General features: G+C 41.7%; 1 protein-coding gene across 1 annotated transcript in view; it reads left to right on the plus strand.

Moving 5' to 3' along the window:
- Positions 1-26,266, plus strand: part of PTPRT (protein tyrosine phosphatase receptor type T) — a 489,127-nt gene that overhangs the window by 185,087 nt on the left and 277,774 nt on the right. Inside the window, exons 3-6 of the mRNA XM_058814983.1 lie at positions 3,725-3,996; positions 8,594-8,675; positions 12,124-12,239; positions 14,901-15,075. Of these exons, the coding sequence (XP_058670966.1) occupies positions 3,725-3,996; positions 8,594-8,675; positions 12,124-12,239; positions 14,901-15,075 (645 nt within the window). The remainder of the gene's footprint in view (positions 1-3,724; positions 3,997-8,593; positions 8,676-12,123; positions 12,240-14,900; positions 15,076-26,266) is intronic.

Consider the following 26,266-nt stretch of genomic DNA (forward strand, 5'->3'; position numbering starts at 1 on the left):
AAAATATATATATATATATATTTAATATTAATATATTATTTATCTCAGTGATTACCCTGATAGAATCACAAGTTTTCAGCCCCTAGGATGGCCAGGCTTGTGGTTTTTCTCTGGATCCTGTGGGGTGAGCTGTGCCTGGGGTATACCAGGGAAGGGTTTGTGGGGAAGCTGCCACTCCAAGTTCTGCAGAATGAAAGGAACTGTGGTAGAGTTCCTAGGGAACAAATCCCAAATCCCTTTAAACAAGGTGTGAGTTATTTTCTCTGGCAGAGATGGCTCTGTAAGTGGATATTTTTCATCTTTTCCATTGTCATAAAATAATACCTCTTATCAGGACTTGATAAAGTTGTGTTACTTATAGGATTTCCTCCTGTATCTCTACACATATTGTATTAAGCAAAATCATATGTTATAAATAGGAAGCTGGGAATAATTTATCCATTACAATTGTCTGCAAGGTTATTTTTTTCAGTAATTAAGACAAATTATTTTGATAAGTGCTTTTTGGTGGATAGGTATTTTTGTTGTTGGTGTTGTCAGTTGCTGGATTCAGGTTCCCCACTCTCCCCAGAACTGTCAGCACTTGCACAAAAGGCCATGAATAGCTTGTGATTCATTATTTTGTGGGTGGCAAAAATAAAATTGTAATTATTGCATGGAACTTTTTTATAAAAAAGCTGATGTTTTTTCTCCCAGAGGAAAGCTTGTTATTTTTATATACGGATCTGTAAAAGTGAAATACTCCCTAACTTTTGCTGTCACTGAAGCACTTCCCTCTCCCAGTGCAGTTCAGGGCTGCATTGTGTTAGACACAGCACAGATGAGAGCAGTTCTGTAGGGCAGGATAATCTACATACTATCCAAATTAAAAAGAGAAAAGTTGAGAGGCATGACCAGAAGTGGAATGCTGTGCAATCAATTATTGTGTAAAAATCCCTTTTCCTGGGTGTCTCCTCAGTGTGGGGGCACTTGGTCAAACCCTTGTGAATGTTCAGGGGCTCTGCTGTCCTTGGAGTGATTCTGGGCTGCACCTGCCTCCCCCGGGGTGGGATCTGGCACATGGAGAACTTGTCTGCACTGTACTTCAGTGAAATGCCTCAGGCAGAGCCTTTCACAGCAGCTGTTGGACTCCTGCAGACCTTGCCACCCTTACTCTGTGGTTTTCCATGGTCTTCCCTCCCAAATTCTCTGTAGAAGAGCAGTTCCTACAACTCTGTACTGGCAGAGATCCTGGAATCCCCCAGTGGGTTGGGAGGGACCTTAAAGCCAATTCAGTCCCTGGGACACCTTCCACTGTCCCGGGCTGCTCCCAGCCCCAATGTCCAGTCTGGCCTTGGGCACTGCCAGGGATCCAGGGGCAGCCACAGCTGCTCTGGGCACCCTGTGCCAGGGCCTGCCCACCCTCACAGGGAACAATTCCCGCCCAATTTCCAATCTAAATCTCCCCTCTTTCACCTTAAATCCATTCCCTCTTATCCTGTCCCTCCATCCCTTGTCCCCAGTCCCTCTCCAGCTCTCCTGGAGCCCCTTTAGGCACTGGACAGTGCTCTAAGGTCTCTGTGGAACCTTTTCTTCTCCAGGTGAACCCTCCAGCTCTGCCATCCTGGCTGCAGAGCAGAGGGAGGGTCTGGATGTCACAGCTCCAGCCCTGGTGGATCTGGGTGTCCCACTCAGCCTGCCCAAGCCTGGCTGGGTCAGGTTCCCAGGCTGCTCCCTCAGCTGACAGCCTGTGCTGCCTCTCCAGGCCTGCTGGCATCTCTGCTTGCTGATTATAAATGTTCTCAGCTCTTAGGAACTGAACCCAAGTTTCAAAAGTTTGTCCCTCAAAAGTTTATTTGAGTAGGTTTTTAAGAGTAGTGTGTATACATTGCATGCTGAAGAAGAGTATTTTATGGTTGACTGGGGGCAGAGTTACATCAGCAATGGACATTTGTCAGGATCTTAATTTTTAGACCAAAACCAGAAAGTTTGGATTCAGCTCTAACATTTCTCCAAGTTCTTTCTGAGAATCTGGAATTTCTTGACTTGGGACCATTTTGTTTGTTGTTTTTTGTTTTTCCTTCATTTCCACTGAAAGGCAGCATTGCCAGAGACCATCTTGCCTATAAATTTTGTTAGAGTCTCTTCCTCTTCCCCATCTGTGCTTGCATTGCACTGGAATTTTCCAGGGTCTTTACAGTGTGTAACTTTAATAATTTTTTTTAAAAATTGGCTTCCTCCTGCTGTTCCTTTACGAAATGAACATATATCATATAAACACAGGGGGAAAAATTTTCTAAGAGAAAGTTGCTTGTAGCTGTTACAAATTCATAATATATGACTGTTCACAGCACAGAATTGATCCAAATGTTTGCCTGGCTCATCTGAGTCACGTGCTATGGTGAGGAAAAGGGAAAGTCAATAGGTCAGAAGTGAGGCAGGGCTTTTCAAACTCAATCTTCTGTGAACTGCAAGAGGCCAGCACACAAACACATCTGCAGTGTGGCTTGGCAGCAGCGTCAGAGCCAGGACTGTCAAGAGGGCTGTGTTTGATTAAAAATTATCATGCCTGGCTGCTGACACACAGATTCCCCCCTCCCCATCCCAGTGTTTTCTTTAGTTCTGAGTGTGAGTGTCTGCACCCACATAAAGGAGATCCTGTAACCAGAATTGAATCAAATAACTCTCATCATGTTCTCCCTTATTGCTGACATTTGTCACCTTGATGCATCTGTGAGGAGATGAGTGGAGACACAATGTGCTATAAAATAACTGCTTGATGAATCCAAATGTGAGTTCAACATTGAGTGCCACAGTTAATATGATGCTGACTTCCAGGTTAACAAACTCATAAATTGCCTCAATATACATTTCCCTCCCTAAATTCAGCCTACCCTTCCCTCCCACATGAATTATCGTCCTGTTGCATTATTACAAGTAAAGATGTTGCTGTTCTGACGACATCCCTCACTTGGTTGGGCTCTGAAAATTGGGGTTTTCTTAACATGACCTTCAAATATTCAGGTGCCAGGGTTCACAAATATGGACTGGAATTAAGGGTATTGGTTGATGCAGGCAAATATCAGCTGAGAGCTTGCTCTGTTGTAGTTTTTGTGTTGAATCATAGAATTGTTAAGGTCGGAGATTACTTTTATAGATAATCAAATCAACCATCAACCAAACACCATGCTCACCACTAAACCACATCCTCAAGCACCACATACACACATTTCTTGAAAACTTCCAGGGATGGTTGCTCCTCAGTCCATTCCAGTGCTTTCCAACACTTCCTATGAAAATTTTTCCCCTAATATCCAATCTAAACTTTCCCTGGTGCAACTTGAGGCTGTTTCCTCTCATCCTGTCACTTTTTACCTGTTATTGAATGTGCCTTTGGGGCACAGTGTGCAGCAGGAGAACCTGGCTGTTGCTTGAAGTGGGAACGTGCTTTTGTTTAGAGCGACTGTGTGATCACAAGGTGATAAAATAATACAAGCAAGCCAGCATTTCTATTTTGATTTGCAAGTTATTTAATTAAAGTGGTTCTAGCTAGCCCTGAATCTACTGGTCTATATAACCTGCAATTTTAATATCCTTTCTCTCCCTAACAACTAGCCCTAAACAGCTGCTTCCTTCAGAGGAAGGTTTGTTGTGTGGGTGGTAAAAGGCTGAATTTTAAATTCGAGCTGTTTACACCAAAAATCCAACCAAACCCTCTCTGTTCTCTTTTTCCTTTGCTCTGCAGGCTCCTTCATGATGGTGAACAGCTCTGGGAGAGCATCAGGGCAGAAAGCTCACCTGCTGCTGCCCACTCTGAAGGAGAATGACACCCACTGCATTGATTTCCACTATTACCTGTCCAGCCGCGACCGCTCCAGCCCCGGCTCCCTCAATGTCTACGTCAAGGTCAACGGGGGCCCCCAGGGCAACCCCATCTGGAACGTGTCAGGAGTGGTGACTGAGGGCTGGGTGAAGGCTGAGCTGGCCATCAGCACTTTCTGGCCACATTTCTACCAGGTAGGGGTTTGTGATATTTTTCCCTCTCTCTCCCCTTCGTTAGTTTTGAAAATCGACACCTCCCTCCATGAATTTTCCTCTCAGAATAAATTCACCTATAGTGGATATATAGGCAGCTTGACTATTTCTTTCCTCCTCACTTTTTTCTTTAGTTTTTGGCAGGGAGGCAATTATTGACAAGACCCACTTGTGGTGAAATTGCCACTTGTATTGGCACTTTCTGTGGCACTGTGTGACTGCAAACAAAACAGTTTCTAGATATATATCTATACTTTGTATGAATCTCCCTGGATTAATTTTGGACCTTGGTTCCATAAGAAGGAACATTTTTGAACTTGACTTTGCATCTTGTGCCCATACAAGGGGTGTAAGGACATGAGGTACTAATAAATTCTTGTACCATATAATATGTAGATATTCTTCACTAGATCCTCAGCTCCTTCTCTTTCTAGCACATCTTTGTTTATTCTGTCAGAAGATAACTTTTTTTTATACAAGGACAAAGCCAAGGAATGTAATGGCTACACTATTTCTTAGTTATATTAGTTTTACACCAACTTATTAGTTGTCTGCTTCAAAATTCATGTGGCAACTTTGCAGCCATTGTTTTAATTTCAGTTAGATTGTTCACACATTATGGACTCACATACTGCTTTTTAGTGGTTGAAGGGGTACTTTCATCTTGTTTTATATTCAAGACACACACCAAAAAAAAAAAAAAAAAAAAAAAAGCCTGGGAGGTAATTGCATCCTAAACCTTGCAGGAGATTTGATGTCCATGTGATACTAATAAAAGCCATGAGTGAAACAGGCACCGGGATAGAATGAACTATGAAAAGGCAGCAAATAGTCTGTGTATAAAAACCAGCAGGTAGAAAAGCCTCTCTTTTTCTTGCTTCTAATAACTGGGTAGGAGGTCTGTAAAATCTGAGCTGGAGGAAGATGCTTTAATGTTCTGCCTCTGAAAGAGTTGTGGATACCAGCAGAATCCACAGAGTGCACCAGGCGGGCAAGAGGGAAGGATAAAGAGATGCAAATGTCTGGAAAATGGTGTTTTAAGGGCAGTGCACAACTTGTGACTGCTCTGAAGGCACACTGGAGTGCTCCTACTCCATTCATATTAACATGATCCTGGGCATGTAGCAGAATTTGCTTCATCCTTGGTGCTCCACAGAGATAACAGAAATGATCTTTCACCCAGAAAATCGGTGCTTGAGAAACCTGCAAAAGGCAGTCTGATCTCATACTAAGAGGGATCCTGCTCTCAGATATATCAATAGGAGGCTTCCTGAGCCTCACTTAGATCTTTTACAAGTACTTTGGCAGGTCAAGTTTGCTTTTCTTGAGCAAAAGAATCCTTTAAATCAAACAAGAATTTTCTACTGAAGCACAAAACTGAATGGATTGGAAGGCAGCAGTACCTGCCCAGGAGTAGTTCCTTCCTAGAAATGCAAGGGGATTCTTTTTAAATTTGTGATGAGTGAGAGTGATGTTTCCCTCTGGTCATCCTTGTATTTTTGTTCCTTAAGCATAGCTTTTAAAATTTGAGATGTTTCCTGGATATTATGGGGGGTCTAGTAGACTGGTTTCAGCCTCTGGTTTTATAAATCCCTTTGTTGGTAGTCCAGCGAGTTTCTACATTTAAGCAAGGTTTAAGAAAAAGTAAAAAGGAAAAAAAGAGAACTTGAAGCTTGAAAAATTGAAGAGGAAAATTATTGGTATTTGCCAGCCTAAAGTAACACTTCTGCCTAAATAAGTCCAGAGGTGGGAGGATGACAAAACCTGGGTGTGTTGCTGCCTGAGAAGTGTCTTGTTTTTCACACTCATGATCTAGAATGTGCCATTGCAGGGCTTGGGTTAAAAGGGACCCTAAAGATCATCACATTCCACACCCTGTCATGGCAGAGACTGCTTGAACTGTCCCAGGCTGCTCCCAGCCCTGTCCAGCCTGGCCTTGGGCACTGCCAGGGATCCAGGGGCAGCCACAGCTGCTCTGGGCACCCTGTGCCAGGGCCTGCCCACCCTCACACTTGCTATTTATTTGTCAGCTTTAAATCAAAATTGCATTCTTGGAGACCTCTCTGCACACAAGAAGCCTGACAGCCTGTTCTGTATTTTGAGAAGACCATGCAAAACCAACATTTTCCCTAAATATTGAACTCTGCATCAGGCAAAATGTCAATTATCCTCCTAATGCACAGAAACCACACCATCCTGGACTGGGATGTGCACCAAAAATTTAGCCAGGCAGAACAATCTGAAGCTCTCTGCCCTGGTCTGAGGCTTTGTCAAGTACTTTGAACTTTGGAGATGTGGGTAGTGGAAAACTGGGATCCAAAGCAGCTGCCAGAGGTTGTGTTTGAGGTCTGTGCAAGGGTCATAGGAGTCATCTGGCTGCAGAAGCACTTAGCTGAGACAGAAAAACGTGGGGAGATTTATCATGTCTACCCTGGAGTTACTTGTACTTGGATTCTTAGCCTGCAAATGTTTTCCAGCGTAGCGAGAAAAACTCTAATGGTTCTTGGAGAAAGGTAATACGTGTAATCTTGAATTACTGCTTGCCATGAGGATGAACTCAGTCCCAGAATGCACCAAGGGCAGCACTAGAGCCTGCCAGGAAGGTGTTTTTGTGATGTATAGCAAGGAATGTTATTGATCCATGCCTGGAGAAAAGTGTTGTAGCACAACAGATGAGCTGGGCTAGGCTGCTAACACAGACATTGTTGGTAAATCACAGCTGCAACGGGGGCTTGTTCAGGGGGAGGGAAACATGAAATGACTTTGTGTTTGCAGACCTCAGGAGCATTTAAGAATGCTTTTTTTAAGAGTGATGCTTTGTATTGTCAGCTGTATTAATTTCTGTGGAGTCCTTTAAATGCAAAACATTATTAATTGCAAAGCATTGCCTGTCTCAACCATCATGCTGCATTTCCAACTGAATTGAAAAGGACATGAGGGACACTGAGCATGAGATTTGCAGAAATGGGCCCCATAAACATTTATTCCTGCTTTCCCCATGCTGGGGCTCAATTCCCAGTTTTCAGGAAAGCCCAGGTGCTTCCATGCTTCTCACTTTGATAGAGATGAGGTACTTCAAAATACACAAAAAGACAATAATGTGTAAGTTTGAACTGGGAAAGGTCTGGGAATATCTGAGTGTAAAGCAGAACAGAATAAAATAGTCAAACAATATTGCTTGAATTGAGAGGAGTGCTCTACTCAGTGGATTCTGCACCAGTGGACTCAGAGGCTGAGTTGGTTATTATTAAGTCAGACTGTGCTGTATTAGAGACCCTGCACATGTTGGTAATTAACCAAAGCCAATTCTCTATGTGTTGGTGCTTACTTTTGCCATCCACTTATACCTGATGCCAGTGCCTTGGAGAATTTATCAAGTTCTTGACTTGCAGATAATTGAGAATTAGTTTGTTGTGGCTTATGACTTTTCACAACTGTAAAACCAAAATAAGATTTTGTAGCTGAAACGTTGCACTTGAATTCAGGTCTGAAGGGAGTTGCAGTAGAGCCTTGTATGACCTTCCCAGTAAATGTAATTTTTATAATGAATGATATTTAATTGCTAAAGTAATTATAATTTCCATACTAAAGACTCCTATTTTATACTCTTATACTCTAAAAAGTCTATCAAGGACCTTGATAACACAAAACACTTGCTAATGGTTTTTGGATTACTTTATCTTCCAGTGGCTTGCTTCTTCCTAGTATTTCCTGGGCAGCCTAATTGTTGTCCAGTCCCCTCTGGAGGAGAACTTTGGTTCTGCATATTATTAGCACCTGAGCTTTTCTTAGCTTGTCTTTGCCTGTTTTTATGCCTTTTTTTCCTTATGGATGTATTTCAGGAGATCTCACATCTGACTGTGTTTTAAATTGGGGGAAGAGATCTTAGGAAGTCATGAAAACATAAGAAACCGTGTTCTGGAAGCCCAAATGCAAAGCAAAATGAACATCAGCAATTCTGGTCAATTTTCATCCACAGCAATATTTGGACAGTTGAACCTTTTACTGTATTGAATCTTTTGATGAAGGAGATAAAGAAGAGGCTGAACAGTGACAGGCTGAGAATGCCAGCTCTTATTTAGAACAAAAAGAGCTGTTGAACACCAGTTTTAAACAGTTAACTCTGTTTAAGTGTTCTAGTAGTGAATTTTAGAAGTTACAAATGACTAGAATGCATTGACACTGATTCAGGAGGATAATTCTGACTCGTGTAGTGCTTTGTCCAATTTTCCAAGGCATACTGAGAGCAAGATATCAATTTTTTTTTTTCCACTTAATGTTCTTGGACTGGTGCTTAAGAGAATATAGGTGTGTGCATATACCCAGGACACTTATTGCTTTTCCAAATCAGAGATGCACAGAGCTGTCTTTAATCCTATTGAATGTTGCTCTAATGCTTTGTTTTGCTTCCCCAACAGATTTGGTGTTGCATTCACACACTGAATTGCCCTGGTATTCCTCCATTGTTAATAAAATGCCTTGAATGATTCAGACTTGGAATAACAGAAGAATGTGGTGACTGCTGAAATTACTGATGCAAATGTTCTTTCTCAGAATTTTCTTTTCTTTTGTATTTCAGGTGATATTTGAGTCTGTCTCTTTGAAAGGACACCCTGGGTACATAGCTGTGGATGAAGTCAGAGTCCTCGCCCATCCCTGCAGTGAGCACTCTTTATTTTTCTGACTGTACCAGCATGGTGTAGGCCACAGTTTGTGTCTAAAGGAGAGATTTACCCAGTTGGATCACCACTAAAATGTCTTGTCTCCCTCCAAGACCCCTAAGGACACTCAGCCTTCCTAATTTTCTATTTTTGCAAATTGCACAAAAGGCAAAGCTGCTCTCAGTTTATGGCTAGTGGAATTCTCTCTTCTTTACTTGCTAATAAACTGATGGTTTTATTGTTTCTTAATCTTACTGCTGTAGAAAACAATTAAAACGCTTCTCATAATACCTTTAGAAAAGAACAACCAAACAAATTGTTTCAGTGTTTCCTTGGTAAGAGGCCTGTCCCAAAGGTTGGTTGGTTTCAATGTATTAGATCTGCTCAGAAAGCTGTGCAGAGATTAAAAATTAATCTTATTCAGACACTGCATTTATACAGGAATAGAAACAAATGCAGGTTCATTACACTATTCAAAAATGTTAGTGCTGCATTTCTTCTTTTGCAGACACAACAATAAGCTGAGATTTATTTACATTTTTATGTTTAAAAAACATTGTGCCTCAGTCTTTGAGCCTGAACTCATTTGGTTCCTTTACCCACCTCTAGTGGGGCTTGGGGACTTTGTATATTTTATGGATGTAATGTACAGGTCCATGTAAAGATCTTTTTTAACAGCCCCCTCTTTCTGGCTCATGGTTTCAGTGAGTCAGTGACAGCTGCTCACAAAAAATGATGGATCTTATAGATGGAGTGAAATAAACTGTTTTTGCTGTGATCAGAATGTCAAAGAACATCTGCCTTTCAATGTGACAGACATGGTTCTGCTCAAGTTTAACAGGACATTTCTGATAACTGCAGTATGCTTAATTGCTGCTTAAGTAAATTATATTTGTATTTACCATGTGCTCGTTGCTCAGGCCTTTGGGTGCATTTACTTCATTAAGGAATACTTACAGTCTGTATTAACCAGATGTTGCTGATATCTGGCAGCATCCAGACAAATCCCCAAATGCTCAGTGCCTTCCACAGTGTGATGGGTGATTGCTGGTCCCTTCACTGGGATAGAGGCCACTATCCCAACAAACCCTGGGGCAGAGCCTCAACAAGAAAATGATGGGATTTAAAGCAGGCAGGCAGGATGCTGTGTTGTATCCCTGCTTAATTAGGTAAACTGATTTTGAATCCATTTCTTCAAGTATATACAGGTCCTTGTTAAAATTAAATGCACTCTTGGTGACTCAGCAACAAAATGTTTGAGACAGAGTTGGTTGGTTGGGTTTTTTTTCAATCTGTTTACAACCCCCAGCATACAGAGCCCATTGCAAGCTGAAGTTCTCTGCAGTGTCTGTAAATGCTGCTCCTGTCTGGTTCCCAGTGCTGCTTTTGCTGCTCTGCAGTGTCAGTCACCAGGGTGAACATCACCCATGTGTTCCCTTCCCTTGCACAGCCTTTGCCCCTCAGATTCCTTTTACAATTGTTGGAAATCAAAACACGGGGGCAGTGAAGATCCTGGTGGCCCTGGAGGTTACTGAAATCATTGGTCTTATTTCTTCATTTTGGCTTTACCTTCACACACGACAAAGGCAGGCAAACCAGTCAGCAAAAAGCAGTGAAATGCCCCTAATGACACAGTAATACAGAAAAATAAATGTATTGCTGGTGCTGCCTCTTGTTTTCCTTTGTCCTGTGAAGCAATACACTGGAATATCCATTTTTCTTATGCTAAAAGCTCCTTGGCTCTGTGGGAATGACCCCTTACCATCACAGCACATCTTGCTCCAGAAGCTGGGCACACCCAAGGACCAGAATGTTGGCATTGGTGGGACTCCACAGCTTTGTATTTGTAGCTGACTTACAGCTGCACACTTTAGGCTGCAGGCACAAATATTAGAATTATCCTGAAATATTCTGTAGAATGTTCTGAATGTCACCCAGAGGGAGTTTCCCAGTAATGCTTGATGCAAACCCCTGCTGCCCAGAAAGCAGGACGGTGCAGAGTCCCTGTCCTTCAGGAGCTGTCAGTGAGCTGTGCTGGATGGGGCACAGGAGCAGATAAAAACATTTGACATGGTGTATGAACATGTGTTCTCTGCTCATGTGTCAAACACTTGTACATCAAGTTTCAGCCATGCACGGCCACAGATGCCCACTTCCCTTTAAAGCTGTTTGCTCCAAGCGAAGAGAGGTTATATTGTCCTCTGAAATGGTGTATTTCAGTGTCTAATCATACTAGAAAATGTGCAGATATTGTTGAAAAACACTGACCTTTTTAGGTGTTTTTTCAGAGTATTATACTAAAATTTTTCAAATGATGCACAAACCTTTTTCTGCAAGAAAATAGTTCACTTAAAGGTGTTGCATTTGCTGCTGTAATCTTGTTTATTCTTTTAGTTTAATAGAGACCTAACTCAGTTTGATATTTAATCAAAAAGATAATCCTCTCATCTAGTTTCTTTGTGATAAAACCTCAATGTCTGCATTTTTAATATCACTGGTTTAATTTTGAACTAATGCTGAATTTAGTGTCAGCAAAACATTGATATCAGTGATCTTAAACTAAGCCAGTGATACAATACTGTCAGTTAAATGAATATTTCATTTAATATCTGATTTGATATTGATGAAGCATTATTCTAAAGGTCTAGGACATATTTGATAGTCAAGAAAAGAAAAAGAATAAAAAACTCCTGTGAAAATGGGGTTTAGGTCAGTCATGCTTGACAAGCACAAAAGCATTTGACTTTTTTTGACCTTTTTAGAAACATAGTTTTGTGAAGAAAAGAGATGACTCAATTACTCTTTATAGCAGGCAATAAAAAATTGTGCCAGTGACCATGAACTTGTGATTTGATCCAAATCTGTATTTTCAGAGGTGCCAGGCCACCTTTTCCCAGCTCCATCACCACTTCTCCCTACAGGGAGCAGTTCAACACCCAAGGGCAGCTTTGTTTTGCAAAGCCACTTTTGCCAAGGCTTTGCTGGGTGCTTGGGTGGGTGCAGCAGGGGTGGCTCCTGCCTGGCTCTACCCTTGCCATCCTCTGTGGTGGTGTTCTCAGGGGTCCCAGGATGAGGAAAGAGATGAGGATCTGACTCCATGTTTCAGAAGGCTGATTTATTATTTTATTATATATATTATAATAAAACTATACTAAAAGAATAGAAGAAAGGATTTCATCAGAAGGCTAGCTAAGAATAGAATAAGAAAGAGTGATAACAAAGGTTTGTGGCTCGGACTCTCTGTCCGAGCCAGCTGACTGTGATTGGCCATTAATTAGAAACAACCACATGAGACCAATCCCAGATGCACCTGTTCCATTCCACAGCAGCAGATAATCATTGTTTACATTTTGTTCCTGAGGCCTTTCAGCTTCTCAGGAGGAAAAAATCTTAAGGAAAGGCTTTTTCAGAAAATACCATGGCTACAATCCTGTGCCTCTTTTGTCAGGAAAAGCCCCGCATTTCCTGCGGCTGCAGAACGTGGAGGTGAACGTGGGGCAGAACGCCACCTTCCAGTGCATCGCCGGGGGAAAGTGGTCACAGCATGACAAGCTCTGGCTCCAGGTAAAGCAATGGCTTTTTGTGGTTCATTTGGGGCTTTCTTTGCTTTTGCAAGTGAAATGAATAGCTGGAGAAAGATTGGTGGTGAAGCAAAAGGTTTTCATCACGATCCTTTGAAGAGCTGCCATAAAATGCTTATAGGTGAGAGTTTGAGGTTATAAAGTATGGAATTAGGAGACAGAAAAAGGAAAAAATGGCCAGTGACAGCAAAATTCTGGTTTCAAACAAATGCCCATGTACCTGTTAACACTGAGCCATTAAGCAGAAGGGAGAGGAAGTGGAACAGTTCTCTTCTGCTTTATTGTGCCATCTGCTTTCCTTTCACCCTAAAACTGTTCAGCCTGGAGTCAATTGATGTTTTTTAAGAAGGAAATCTCCAAGGTCTGAAATTACTTATCTGGGTGGTTAAAACAGGCAAACCCAGTTTGCAGCCAGTTCTTCTTGCTCCCAGTTTCCCTTGGCTGCATTGACAACTGATTTGGTCTTGTTCCTTTTAGTCACTCACTAAAAGACTAAAACATTCCCTCCCTGGATGTTTTATTTGCAGTCTACTGATGAAACATGTCTGGGTCCTGCTCTTCTGGTGGGTGCATCAAAAACCTTGGGAATTCATTGTCAGTGTTAGAATTGACACCAACCCCAACATCAGCACATGGAGTGTGTGTGTCCCAGTGAAGGACACAACAACTTCTCCTTCCCCTTGAATTTTTCTAATGTATACACTCCCAGCATTACCATTCCAGAAGCTTTTAAAATCATTGAATTCCTAAATGTTCAACTCCTAAACAAGTCAAGAAGATTCTTGTTGTATGTACGCAAGGCCAAGATAATTTGGAGAACACTAAAGCCAGTCCAAAAGTTTTATTCTCAGCTTGGAATGATGTGACTGAGGTTTGATCACCCCATAGTTGTAGCATCTGGGGCAGACAGGAAGGGCCTTTGTAGTCAAATAATTACCAGATTTTATCTAATTTTATAATTGACTTCAGGCATTTTAATAAAATTTAAAAATAACATTTTCAAATCTAGCTTAAATCAAGGAATTGGCTTATCTAATCATAAAAATTAAAAATAGTACTGGGAAAAAGGCTTAAGTTGGTGATACATGTAGTTGGCATTAAATTAAAATTATTTTATGCTCAGTAACTATACTCTCATCACAGCTGTTCTTCTAAAAATTACATTTTTAACCTTAATTTATTTACCTGTGGCATACGTCTAGCACCCACTGAGATATATTTTTGACTTATCTTTGTTTGGTTCTTTCATTAAAATATTTCCCCAGTTACAATTACATATGTGTAAAAACAATTCTGACCTACAGCAATATGAACATTTCCCTGTGAGAAGCAGAGTTGGAAAGAATTGCTATTGTTAATGAAAACCTGCTTTCCATTCTCTGAAACTGCAACATTTAATGAAAATAGCCTTGGAAACACCCCTAAAAATGTTTAGTGAAAACTGCCAAAACAGCAATGTGCTTTTCTTTGAAATTCCTAATAAACTGGACAAATGGGCAAGTCGAGGTGTTTATACTGTGCAGAACAATTTCTGGCTAATTCTTCGTATGTCCCTTTTCCAGTTGGAAAAATGTGGTCTGGCATTGGTAGAGAGGTTTATTGGGGAATGTTAGATATACAAGGATGTCTGCTCATCCAACCAATTTATTTAAATTGGTCCAGAATCAGTGTTTTGCATCTGAAAAGGCCAAATTTACAGAATCTGTTCATTTGTAGTGTTTGGAGGTGAACACAAAGCCTTCAGCTGTTGTGTTTTCTCATCCAAGCCGGGCCTCTAATTACACGGGGTGGAAGTGCACAGTGGCAGTGAGAGCTGCTCCTCTGCAGCCTTTGCAGGAACTAATCTTTGAGTCAGAGAATGTCCTGAGCTGGGAGGGACCCCCAGGATCAGCCAGGGCAGCCCCAGCCCTGCACAGACACCCCAACAGCCCCACCCTGGGCATCCCTGGCAGCTCCTGGAGCTCTGGCAGCCTCGGGGCCGTGCCCATTCCCTGGGGAGCCTGGGCAGTGCCAGCACCCTCTGGGGAAGAGCCTTTCCCTGATACCCAACCTAAACCCCTCTGACATAGCTCCAGCCATTCCCTGGGTCCTGTCCCTGTCACAGAGTTCCTACTCTGACCAAGCCAAGTGTCCTCAGTGTCCTGCCCCTCATATGGGTTCTCTCCGGAAACTTTATTCTCTTTGTATCCTTAGGACACACCAAAAGCCCAGATATATCTCAACTATTAAATAGAAATGCAAACTTAAATATATAATAGAATCACAGTTTTGGGTTTGAAAGGGACCTTAAAGCTCATCCAGTCATGGGCAGGGACCTTCAACTATCCCAGGCTGCTCCAAGCCCTGTCCAGCCTGGCCTTGGACACTTCCAGGGATCCAGGGGCAGCCACATCTTCTCTGGGCACCCTGTGCCAGGGCCTCATCACCCTTATATTTAGGGCCCAGCTCAGACAGCCCTGTGGGTTTTCTGAGGGAATGGCTGAATTTTGCCCTTGAAAAGCCATGCTTGTCCAAAACCTCTCCCAGCAACGTGAACGCAGAACTCTGACCACGTTAATCACCCCAAGGAGTGACTCACACACAGATGCACCAACACCTAGCCTACCTGTCTCCATGATGGCATTATTTCTCTCTGCCCCTGCAGCAGTGGAACGGGAGGGACACAGCCCTGATGGTCACTCGAGTGGTCAACCACAGGCGTTTCTCAGCCACGGTGAGCGTGGCCGACACGTCGCAGCGCAGCATCAGCAAGTACCGCTGCGTCATCCGCTCCGACGGCGGCTCCGGCGTCTCCAACTACGCCGAGCTCATCGTCAAAGGTAGGAGCAGCAAACCATCTTCATGCACAAGGAGTGGTTCCTCCCTGTCACTGGCATATTTTCTGAAAAAATCTCTCTGCCCAGGATTTCTTCTCCTGGAAAGCTGAAAAACATCAAAGAAAAATGAAGACAGTAATTACTGATTCGCTTCTCCTGTGTTTTGCTCTTTGCAATGTGGTTTGGACATTGTTTACCAGCTGGTTATTATTTTATTGGTTTCATGTGAATTGTTTTCAATCACAGCCAGGTGTGTCGAGCCTCTGGAGAGAGTCACAAGTTTTCATTAGTATCTTGTTAAGCCTTTTGTCAGTATTCTTTGTCTATTCTTTAGTATATTTTTAGTATAGCACAATATATAATAAAAAATAACATAACATAACATAACATAACATAACATAACAACATAACATAACATAATATCTATTTTATATAATACAATGTATACAATAATACATATACAATATATAATATATATAATAACACACATATATATAATTATACAATATAGCACAGTAATATATATAAAAAGCATGTGATTTTATAATTTTCATGTGGATTGTTTTAACTTAATGACCAATCACAGCCAGCTGTGTTGAGACTCTGGAGAGAGTCACAAGTTTTTCATTAGTATCTTGTTAAGCCTTTTGTAAGTATCTTTATTCTTTAGGATAGTTTTATTACAGCACAATATATAATATATATATTTAATTTTGTAATATAGCACAATAATAGATATATTTATATATATAATATATATACAATATATATAGTATATATAATTATATAATATATCACAATAATATATATATATATATATATATATATATATATATAACTGTATAATATAGCATGATATCATATCATATATCATATCAGCCTTCTAAGAACATGGAATCAGATTCATCAATTTCTCCTTCGTCCTGGGGACCCCAGAAAGTACTACAGATAACGGTCTATAAAAACTGGCATTCTGTTGGACCTCTTTTCATTTGTGTTAAAATAAGGAAAAAGGGTGAAAGTGACATGAGTTTAAGTTGGTATCTCTGGTATTTGAATTTAAGCTTTGGACACAGCCCTCTTTGGGAAGTTTTGTAGTAGAATATGGTGGCTATGGAGGCTTTTGCTGTAGTCAGCTGAATAGTTTGGCTGTCAGTCAGCTTCACAAGCTGCTTTCCTTTCCAGTATTTTATCAGGCAGAAATAATCTTGTGGTGGAGCATTGCATGTCAGCAGAGACTGTTCAGGGCTGCTGGCAGTAAATGCTGGGATTGATTCTGCTGACACCCTGAAGTCCAGAATAAAAGCATCAGTAGTTCTTGAAGGGTGTTTGGATTTTAGCCATGTTAATTACTGTGATTCAAGAGCCTGACACATGCAAGGGGTGTCTTAATCTCACCTTCCTGAGGCAGGTGGTGAAGTGTTATCCCCTATGCTGGGTTCTTATATATTTATTTTTTAAATCTACTTTGATTTACACCACTGGAGTGCTCACTGACTCTTAGGTGGTGAGTTCAGAAAGTGGCTGAGTTGTTACTGAGGTACTCTGTGTTTGGGGTAAGAGGAATTTGAAGTCTGGGTCTGTTCACAGGATGTAATTTACTAATCTAAATGGAGGGTATGAGGACAGAGGGCAGCTGTAGAAATGAGATCAGGTTGTCCACTGTGCTGCTTTCTGCCAGCTGCTCTGTCCTTTGGCGATCAGTTGCCTTTGCTATGCCTTGGAGTGTTGTGTGGTGCAGATGTTTGGACCACACAGATCAGGAGGAGAATGCTTGTGCTGGATGCCAAGTGCTTTTCATTCCCACCCAGTGATCTTGGGGGAATTAATCTGGAGGAATTAATTCAAGATTAAAAGGGGATTGAGATGCCAGGAGTGGCAAACCTAGGATTGCACCACAGCTAAACAGAGGGAAGGCAGATTCCAGGGCAAGCAGCTGTCAGAGCAGTCCAGGCTCAATTAGGTGCCTGGAATTCACAGAATTCCCAGAATGACCAGGTTGGAAGAGACCTCTAATGTCACTGAGCCCAACCCAGCCCCAACAGCTCAACTCAACCCTGGCACCCAGTGCCACATCCAGGCTTTGTTAAACACACCCAGGGATGGGGACTCCACCACCTCCCTGGGCAGAACATTCCAAAACTTTATCACTCTTTCCATGAAAAACTTTTTCCCAATCTCCAACCTGTATTTCCCTTGGTGCAGCTTGAGAACTTCATGTTTGTTGATACAAACAGGGAAAAAAAATAGAAGAATAAATTAAAACCTGATGTCCAGCAGGAAAGATGGTGATGGCTTCATTGCTGGGTTGCTCAGCAATGCACCCACCTGGAAGGAACTTGAACAGGATCAAATTGTTGTGGGAAGGTCCCATCCTGCTCCTCATCCCTGATTAGGAAGCAGGTGAGGTTAAGTGGCTCATCTGAGGTCAGTTTGATGCCACCCTGTGACACACTGGGCTTCCAACCAGCCTGACTAATTTTAGTGTGAATAATAGCAAATTTGTAATGCATGTGCACAGGCGGAAATGAAAGCAAATTGGAATTGTTTAATTCTGAAGAGATGATTATTGAATTGTAATAATGTACTTGAGCATACATTCAATTAGCCTGTAATTGAGGTTTTGCTCAATTGATAGTCCTGATCCTAAACCTGCTAAATCCAAGCTAAATCTCTGCTTCTCACGTGCTTTCTCTGGATCAGAGGAACATAAAATCACAGGGTGTTCCTTCAAAAAAAATTAAGATTTAAAATTGTGTTTTAATTGAAGATTTTAATTGAAAGATCTGTTTGCTTCCCCATTCATAAGAAGCTTTATTGGAGTATATAGAACAGAAAGTACTTTACATTTCTCAATTTGAATGAAAAAGTTTGGTAGATATCAAAAGAGAAGTTTTACTTTGAAATGTGGATACTCCTAAACCCCAAATTGGGCAGTAAATACCTGTTTCAGCACATGGAATGATCAATGAAATAAACACACCACCTTGATTGTCTGTGGGCAGCTTCACTAAGAGCAATGTATTATTGAAAAGAAATTACTGGCAATTTTATACAAAAGAATATAACAGTATTAGTTCCAAATTATTCCAGTATGTTTAGTGGCAGGAGATACATTTGTAATCCTGTGAAAATGCTGTTCTCTAGGCAGCTATTTGCAGTATGTGCTAATGCTTCTCTGTCTTCTGGCTTGAATAAATGACAATACATTTATTCTTCTCTTTGCACTCTCCAATCATAATAGGCAGGCCAGAAAAACCTATCATTTCCATCTGCCCCCCTTGCCATCCTTTGGTGATCCAGTGGAAATAGCTCATCTCTATTTCTTCTCTCTCACTGGTGCACATATAGTAATTTAATACAATTTTGTACAGGGCAGTTTAAAAAAAACCCAGAGATTCTGCGTCTCACTACACTGCTCACACCTGAATGGAACATTTCCTGCCTGTAATTTTCTTTAAAGTCAAAGCTGCGTGGCAGTTCCTCGTATTCTGAGCAAAATGTGGGCCTTGCTTGTACAAAGATTGTTTAAAATGCTGTGGAAATTGGCTAGAATGTTATCATTTAAGGTCTGTATTAATGCTGGTGTCCTTCCAGGACACTTGTCACATTAGGTAAGGCTGTGGATAACATTTTAAACTCTGTGGGGGTGTATGGAGGAGTGTTTGCTGTTGGTTTGTTATTCCTTGATCCCCTTCAGGTACTCTGGATGCCCAAATTAATCACTCACTATATGATAGGAATCTGAGCAGAGCTGATAAAGAGGGAATATTACAGCATCTATATCCTATTTTTATCAGCCAGTTTTTCTGAGGTTTTCACTCTCCAGAAGCCTCTCAAAATTAGTTTCTTGGTACCTGTTGCTACCTTAACATCCTTTTAAGGCTCCTGGCATTTTTGTAGGGTCTGTTCTGCTGCTGCAGGGTCAGGAGGAGCCTCTTGAGCCTCAGCCTCTCCACAGACCTCCAAGGGGATGTTCTAGCTCTCTTCAGTTTTGTCTTAGTGGATTTTCAAAGTGTTTGGCTGGAAAAATAACCTGCCTCTCACCTGAGAGGCTTTCTGTCATCACTGTGGTATTTGGGACAGCTCACTTGTGCTTTTATCAGGCTTTTATCAGTCACAGGAGGAGCTGGTGCCTTGAGTGACACCAGAGGGAGAGGTGGGCTCCTTGTCACAGTTGTTTATCATTCTCTCTCTAGGTCTCTTCTGGTGTGATGCTCATCACTGCAATTCCACCATCTGTTTATTGACTCACCAGGTACACGCTGAAATCTGCTCCAGTGATTGAGTCTCTTCCTAAAAGCAGGCACCAGAATTTACAAAATAAAACTAACCCCAAACCACAAAACTAAGGAAAACAACATAGACAGAAGCACTAAAAAATGAACTAAATCAACAAAACCTGTCAAATTGTTGGAGATGAGATACTCAAGTGTGAAAAACATGATAAATAATTATCTATTTAAATAAATCCGTATATGGAAGCTTCTCCAGTATGAAATACACTTTGAAATTTTCAGATTTACAGTTTTAAGACAGACTCATCAAGGAAAAGCTCTACAGGTATTTTGCTGTCTCAGTATTTATTACTGGAGTTGACTCCAAAATAGTTTCAGTTAAATATTCAACAGCAGGAAGTCCTATGAGGAAAAAGAATTTTCTGGAGCTTTAAAATCATAAGAAATTAAAGCATCTTTGTTCTTGAGCTGAGGCTGATCCTGGGCTGGAGCTGGTTCTACAAATGTCACATCAGGCTCTCCACTGATTTCCTTGCAAACACAAAGTTCAGTGTGGGCATGGAAGTGTGTGATTCATTTGTGTGTAACACACTCTGGAATGTGTTCCTGGGATGAAAAGAGAGTTCCATGTAATCATTGAGGAGACTAACTTCAAAGTTTTTCACTTCCTATACAGCTGTTATGGATGAATATGAAAAGACCCTTTAAATATTTTCTGTATTGGTTAGTTTTTTTGGTGTTGTTTTTTTTTTTTTTTTTTTATATTTCCATGCCTGATACACAGATAGCTCTATACCCTGAGATATTAATGCCAAATGTGCTCATTAAAATGGACAAATGGGGTAAAATATTGCCCCCTTGCTATCATGGGGTAACATAACCTCTGCTGGTGATGCTCAAGTCCCCATACTTCTGGAGATGAGGTGTGGACATGAAAAGCAGGTTCTGTATTGGAACTGTCCTCTTTTGCCATCAGGCTGGCTGGAAGACCACGTCTCTCTGTCCTTTAGAACTCTTTGGGTGACAAGCTCAGCTCTGTCATGTCTGGTTTAGATTTTACTGTTAAAAAAAGCATTTTTTCCATGTGCATTAATAAGCAGCTGTCAGGTGTGAAGATTCCTATCTGAATTTATCAGGTTCATCCAGATCACAGAAGTTTCTGGGCACCTTTAAATTTATCTGCCTGAGTTCTGCCCATTAATCAAGGCCCTCAAAGCTCTCAGCTTGTGAGCAGGAGTCAGTCCCTGGCTGGAGCTCCCAGCAGTGTCAGGACACTGATAATGAGGTTCCCTTGGGCTGCTGCTCTCTCTTTGCCTCTTTTCTCCCAGTTTATACAAGTACAGCCAGTGTTCACAGTGCTGTGCTGTCAGAAGCTGAGTACAGATCTGCTAAAACACCTGATGCTTGTCCTAGGGTGTAGGAGCATCGGGGGTAAGACAGTGGGGACAGACGGACAGGAGAGATCTCTGCAGCCAGGGCTGGAACTTGGGGTTTATTGCAAAGGGCCTGGGGGCAGGGCCCTGCTGGGAGCTGCCAGACACAGCTCAGAGCAGGCTGAGAGAGGAGAGGGGGAGAGAGGATGAGAGGGGAGAGAGTAAAAGGATAGGAGAGCAAAAGGGGGTAAGAGTGTAAAGGGGTAAGAGAGCAAAGTTCCCGTTCCAAAACAATAAATCTTCTGTGTTGAATATTCTGATTCTCACTAACCAATCTAGTACAAGATACAAATCCTACAGCATTTCCATACAGCCTATAAGAATCATTACATTCCCATACTGTGTTACATTTTAAACCCTAAAAACTCCTCTTTGGGCCCCTTCTGCCAAGCTGCAGGGTCTGCTCTGAGCCTTGGGCCTGTCTGCAAGCAGAGGGTGTTGTTCCATCAAAAGGGGATCACCTTCAGCTGGCCATGCCATTGTTTTCCAGTTGTTCAGTAACTGAGGGATCTCTAAGCTTGCTTTCATTTCAATCTCGCTTATAGGTTCCATATTCTCAAAATCTTTTGCCAGATAATCATATCTATAAGGCTTTCCTGTTTCATCTTCCCCAACACTAGGGTGACATTATGATGCTTGTATCCCCAGTTGTGTGTTCTGTTCATGCTGGATATCATGTTCTGTGCCTTCAAGACTGGCTCTGAAGAGTGAAAGTTTTGTTTTGTTTTATCAGCCGCTCCCCCATGGCTGGTGGGACACAGAGATGGGGCAGTACATGGTGCTGCTTTTGCTTTTGGCTTTGCTTCTGCTTTGCTCTTGCTTCTGCTTTGCTCCTGCTTTTTGCTCCTGCTCATTAGTTAGTTTAGCTAAGCAGTTCAAATTTTCCCTGGACTGTTTTTCTTTACCTTTTTTGGGACCACTCAAAGCTGCTCCAGACTGGGCCCTGGGAACACCGAGAGTTTGCACCTTGTGGCTGCAGCAGCTGCCCCAGCACAGGAGGGACTGAGAACAGAGCGACCACCCCCAGAGAGACTTTCTGAATTTGTCATCTTTTTCAGAGCAGTGACAGAGTGGTGTCACCCGGTATTGTTCATTCTGTGTGCTGGGGGTGCTGTGCCTGTTAAATAAACAGGTTCTTTCCACTTCTCTCTGAGGAATCCTTCCCAAACTGATTGGAGGCAGAGGCTGTGTGGGTTTGCTTTCTGGAGGGGCCCCTTTGGAGGCTTTCTCCCAAATTTGCCCTTAATCAGGACATGATGTAACTCTGAGCACTACACCCAGACTGGGAGGTGCACCCAGGCTCTTTGTGAAGGTTGTGCTGCCTGTGAAATATCTGAATGAAGGAGAGTGGCTCTGTCATTAACAGAATGTCTGAAAAAGCCACTTCTTCCTTTATTTCTTTGCAGTCATAGTGCTGTAGGGAATGTAACAATCCCTTTGTTGGTGTTGGCTGGTAATTACCTGAACTTGTCACTGCTCTGTTTAATTCAGTGCAGCTCAGTAGCTGTTGCTTTAACTCAGTTTTAATCATGGGATGGGTGTGTGCTAGGAAAGGAGGAGGCAAAGAGATTACAAGCACTCCAGTTTCTCTTCTTTCCATCCAACTTAGTATCTGTGAAGCCAATGAGGGAGATGGAAGACAAAGCTGTTGTATTGTAGATGTTCAGTAGTATGAAACATGAGTCCTCTCAAAAGGAAATATTTCCCTTTCTTTATGTTTGACTCCTAAAACAGAACTGGGAAATGAAGCCATTTCCTTAAGGAGTGATAAATGTGCAGTTTATAGAAAGGATCCAGTTGTCAGCTTTGCATCCAGTGTCACACAGACCTGCAGTAATGGTCCAGAATATGTTTCCTGGTTTCTCTTGTTTATATTAATCAATAGGGTGTAAACAAACATATTCAGGAGGAATACTAAGCCACAAGGGGTACAAGACAAGTTCATAAACTAATAATGTATTATCAATTAAATCTATATTTTCCCCAAATTTTTGTTTCTCTCCTCAGCAGCCTTTTTTTGTGTTCCTCTGTAAGATGAGCAGGGAGTGCTCAGGGTTTAAACTCGACCTTGTTTCTAAACCTGGGAAATGATAATTGCTCTCCTACCACACTGCTAAATACATTATATACATGCAAACCTTTTAGTTTCTAGTTAGAATTATTAAGGAGGTTTAAGGCAACTGCACAGAGATTAATTTAGGACTGTTGATGCTCAGAAAATAATATAAAATACCAAGAACACAAAATACCAAGAACACAGCCCTGTGCCTTTGCTACCTGGAATTGTCCTTGCAGGGAATGGCCACCAGATATGTCCATTATCAAACAAACCTGGCAGCTTTTCATTCTTTGTTCCTTTTTAAAGTGCAGATTTTCATGCAAATTGATTGTTAATGATCCTCACCTGACATTACAATTCAAAATTACACTTTTTTTTTATTTGCTTATGACTGAATTTAAGACTTACCACGAGAGATTAGTCACATTCATTGTTAACTCTCCTCTGCTCATCCTTCTTCTGCCTGCTGTATTATAGGGGAGTTATTAATGGGCTTCTCCTGAAAAAAAGGATCTAAAGCTGTTCCTAATTTATCCACCCTGTGGTTACACTGCTGTTAACTGCTTTCCATTCAAGAAAACTCCCTTGAATTGTCACCATTTGTGGATGTTGGTGAAGATTCTGGGATGGTTCAGGCAGATTTGGGCACTCATGGGGTGTAATTGTTGAGCATGAGCTGTTAGCTCAGCAGGGCAAGGATACTCCTTTTGCACCAAAATCTATTTCTTTTGCAGCAGGAAAAAATCCCAAAAAACAAAACATTAAAAAAAATAATGTCTTTCTTAGTAAGAATGGATGATTGTTAGTATGAGAATCTTTAATGATAAACCTGCAAAAAAAAGGGTATATTTGCAATACAGTGAGACCTGTTGATCCCATGTGTGTGGGAGAAACCAAAAATTTCCAAAGAAAAGAGAAAACTATCTCTGTAGATGCAAATACCTAAAGCCAATGTGGTTATTAGAACTTTTAAAAATTTTGCAGCACCAGGTGCTAAAGAAGCTCAAATACTGATCTCTTTCAGCCATGCAGTAATTCCTGCAGCTAACAGGCTTTGTGCAAAATCCTGCATTTGCTGTAGGACACTGAACTAAGGAGGAAGGGACAACTTCTGCCCTGAGCCAGGTGCTGATGAATTCCCAGCTGTCTTTGCTTTGATTTGCTTTCATTTTTTGCTGGCAGCATCCTGTGAGTCTGCAAAGTGCACGGTTGGGTTCCTTAGGATGTGTGAAACATGCGCCCAGAGTTTATTTTTATTGTTTTTAAGCATACTGCAAGGCAAGATATAAAACAGTTAAAATCATTTGTTGCTTCTTTATATTGCCCTGACTTACTGAACTCAGATTTCTTTTGTTTTGTGCATCTTGCAGGACTTTGGATTGTGGTGAGGTTTAACTCTTCCTTAAACAATCTCTTTAGAGATTGCAGGTCTGGTGCCACCCACACTCTTCTCCCTCCTTCCAACACACCACTACAGACTCTGCAAGGTTAAACTCCTCTGCTGGTTTTAGAGTTGGCATTTACAAGCTGAGCCTCTAATCCTGAGGTAAAAAAGGTTGAAAGTTCATGAGGAAATAAATGATGGAGCTCTGTAACGACTTGACTAATGATGGGGTAAGCTCCAGAATCTTCTTAGCTTCCAGTCTGGGAGCTGGTAGAAGCTTTTGGAGTCTGTGAGTGGTGCTGAGACCATTGCAGGAGTTTGTGTCAGGAATTCAGGTGAATGGGATTTTTAATGTTTGCATAGCATTTAGCTCTGAATGCTGAGCTGGTTTGCTTTCTGAGCCAGTGGAACTGAGCTCCAGGGAGCAGCTGATGGTGATGTTTGCATTTGTCCTGTCTGAATGAAGAGATTGAAGAGCCTGTTGCAGTGTTAAGGAAAGCATGGTCACTTGGAAGTTTGTTAATTGAAATTGTGAGACCAGGGAACAGCCAGAACTGCAGTTTGGAGTGGAGATGTTGCAGCCCTCCTTTTCCATCTCTACCCAACTGAAGAATGATTCATTTTTTCAAAGCAAATCATTTCCCAGCATCCATTCTTAGCTGCAAGCTGATGAAATACTCCTCTCATAGAACCACCCCCCAAACCTGTTGCACTGCTTTCCAGCTTTGCTCTGATGTGCTGATTTTCTGCCATGGCAAATTCTTCCTCTGGTACTGGGAGATTGCTACAGGTCACACCCTCCCCATCACCCCTGTCCTGCTTTTTTTGTGACTTTTAAAGGTGCTTTAGATCTAAGACCAGAAACCTGCTGAGCAACAGAGTGATGGTTACAGGAAGCCCTGCAACCATTTTATGAATTGGCCTAGGAATTTGAGAAGAAAAACCCAGGATATGATGTTTTCTAGCTCCCAAAAGTCCACACTGCCTGTTGAACAGCTGCACTATTACAAGGTGAGCAGGAATGGTTTAAAACTATAAGGGAAGAGATTTAGATTAGATGCTGGGATGAAATTCTTTACTCAGAATGTGCTGAGGCCCTGCCACAGGGTGCCCAGAGCAGCTGGGGCTGCCCCTGGATCCCTGGCAGTGCCCAAGGCCAGGCTGGACAGGGCTGGGAGCAGCCTGGGACAGTGGAAAGTGTCCCTGCCCATGGCAGGGGGTTGGAATGAGGTGAATTTTAAGGTCCCTTCCAACCCAAACCCTTCTGTGATTCTGTGCTTGTGCTCTGCTCTGGTGCCAAAATACACAAAACCCCTGTCTAAAGAAATTATTCCAGCCCTCTTTCTCCTTATTTTTTCTTAACAGGTTTCTCTCCAGTGCATCTCTTGCCTTTTTCTCTCTCTTTCTCAGCAGGAAACTTTCCATCAGTGCTTGTTTGCATGTGAGGAAGATGCAAATAGCTGCAAGACCTGGGCTCTCTCTGTTTGGATCCCATAAATCAGACTTTGCATATGCTTTACTGTCCTATTTATTACCCTGCAGCTACTACTGACTTACATGACAGACTACAACTTCCAAACTGTTTGTTCCCTCAGCAGGGTACAGACACAAATTAAAATGGAAGAGGTTTGGATTACTTGCTTCTACAATTGTCTCTTTTCTTTCCTTCACATTACAGCAAAATCTTCTTTTGCTGCTGCTGTTTATGAATTTTGACTGACCCTTGTGAACACTGCTGACCATATCCTGCTGCCTTTTGATCAGCAGTGGGGTATTATTGAGTCTTCTGACCCAGATTGCTCATCAAATAGTGATTTATCAGTGTTTCCCATGATTCTGAGGTTGAAATTCTAAATATAAACACTTCTGTTCTTGTTCTTACATTGTTTTCTCCACCTCCCTTTTACTTAATCTTACCTATGCTCTACTTGGGAAGCCTTGTAAATAATTTGGTTTCACTTCTGTCAAGAATATGGTGCTGGAAGGATGACCCAGAATTTTGGTACATTGATTTTTTTGCCTTTTGGTGAGGCCATTCAGAGCATGCAGCAATCAGTCTGCTCATGGAAGGTTTTATGCT

This window comes from Ammospiza caudacuta, chromosome 15, assembly GCF_027887145.1.
Source record: "Ammospiza caudacuta isolate bAmmCau1 chromosome 15, bAmmCau1.pri, whole genome shotgun sequence".
Classification (NCBI taxonomy): Eukaryota; Metazoa; Chordata; class Aves; order Passeriformes; family Passerellidae; genus Ammospiza; species Ammospiza caudacuta.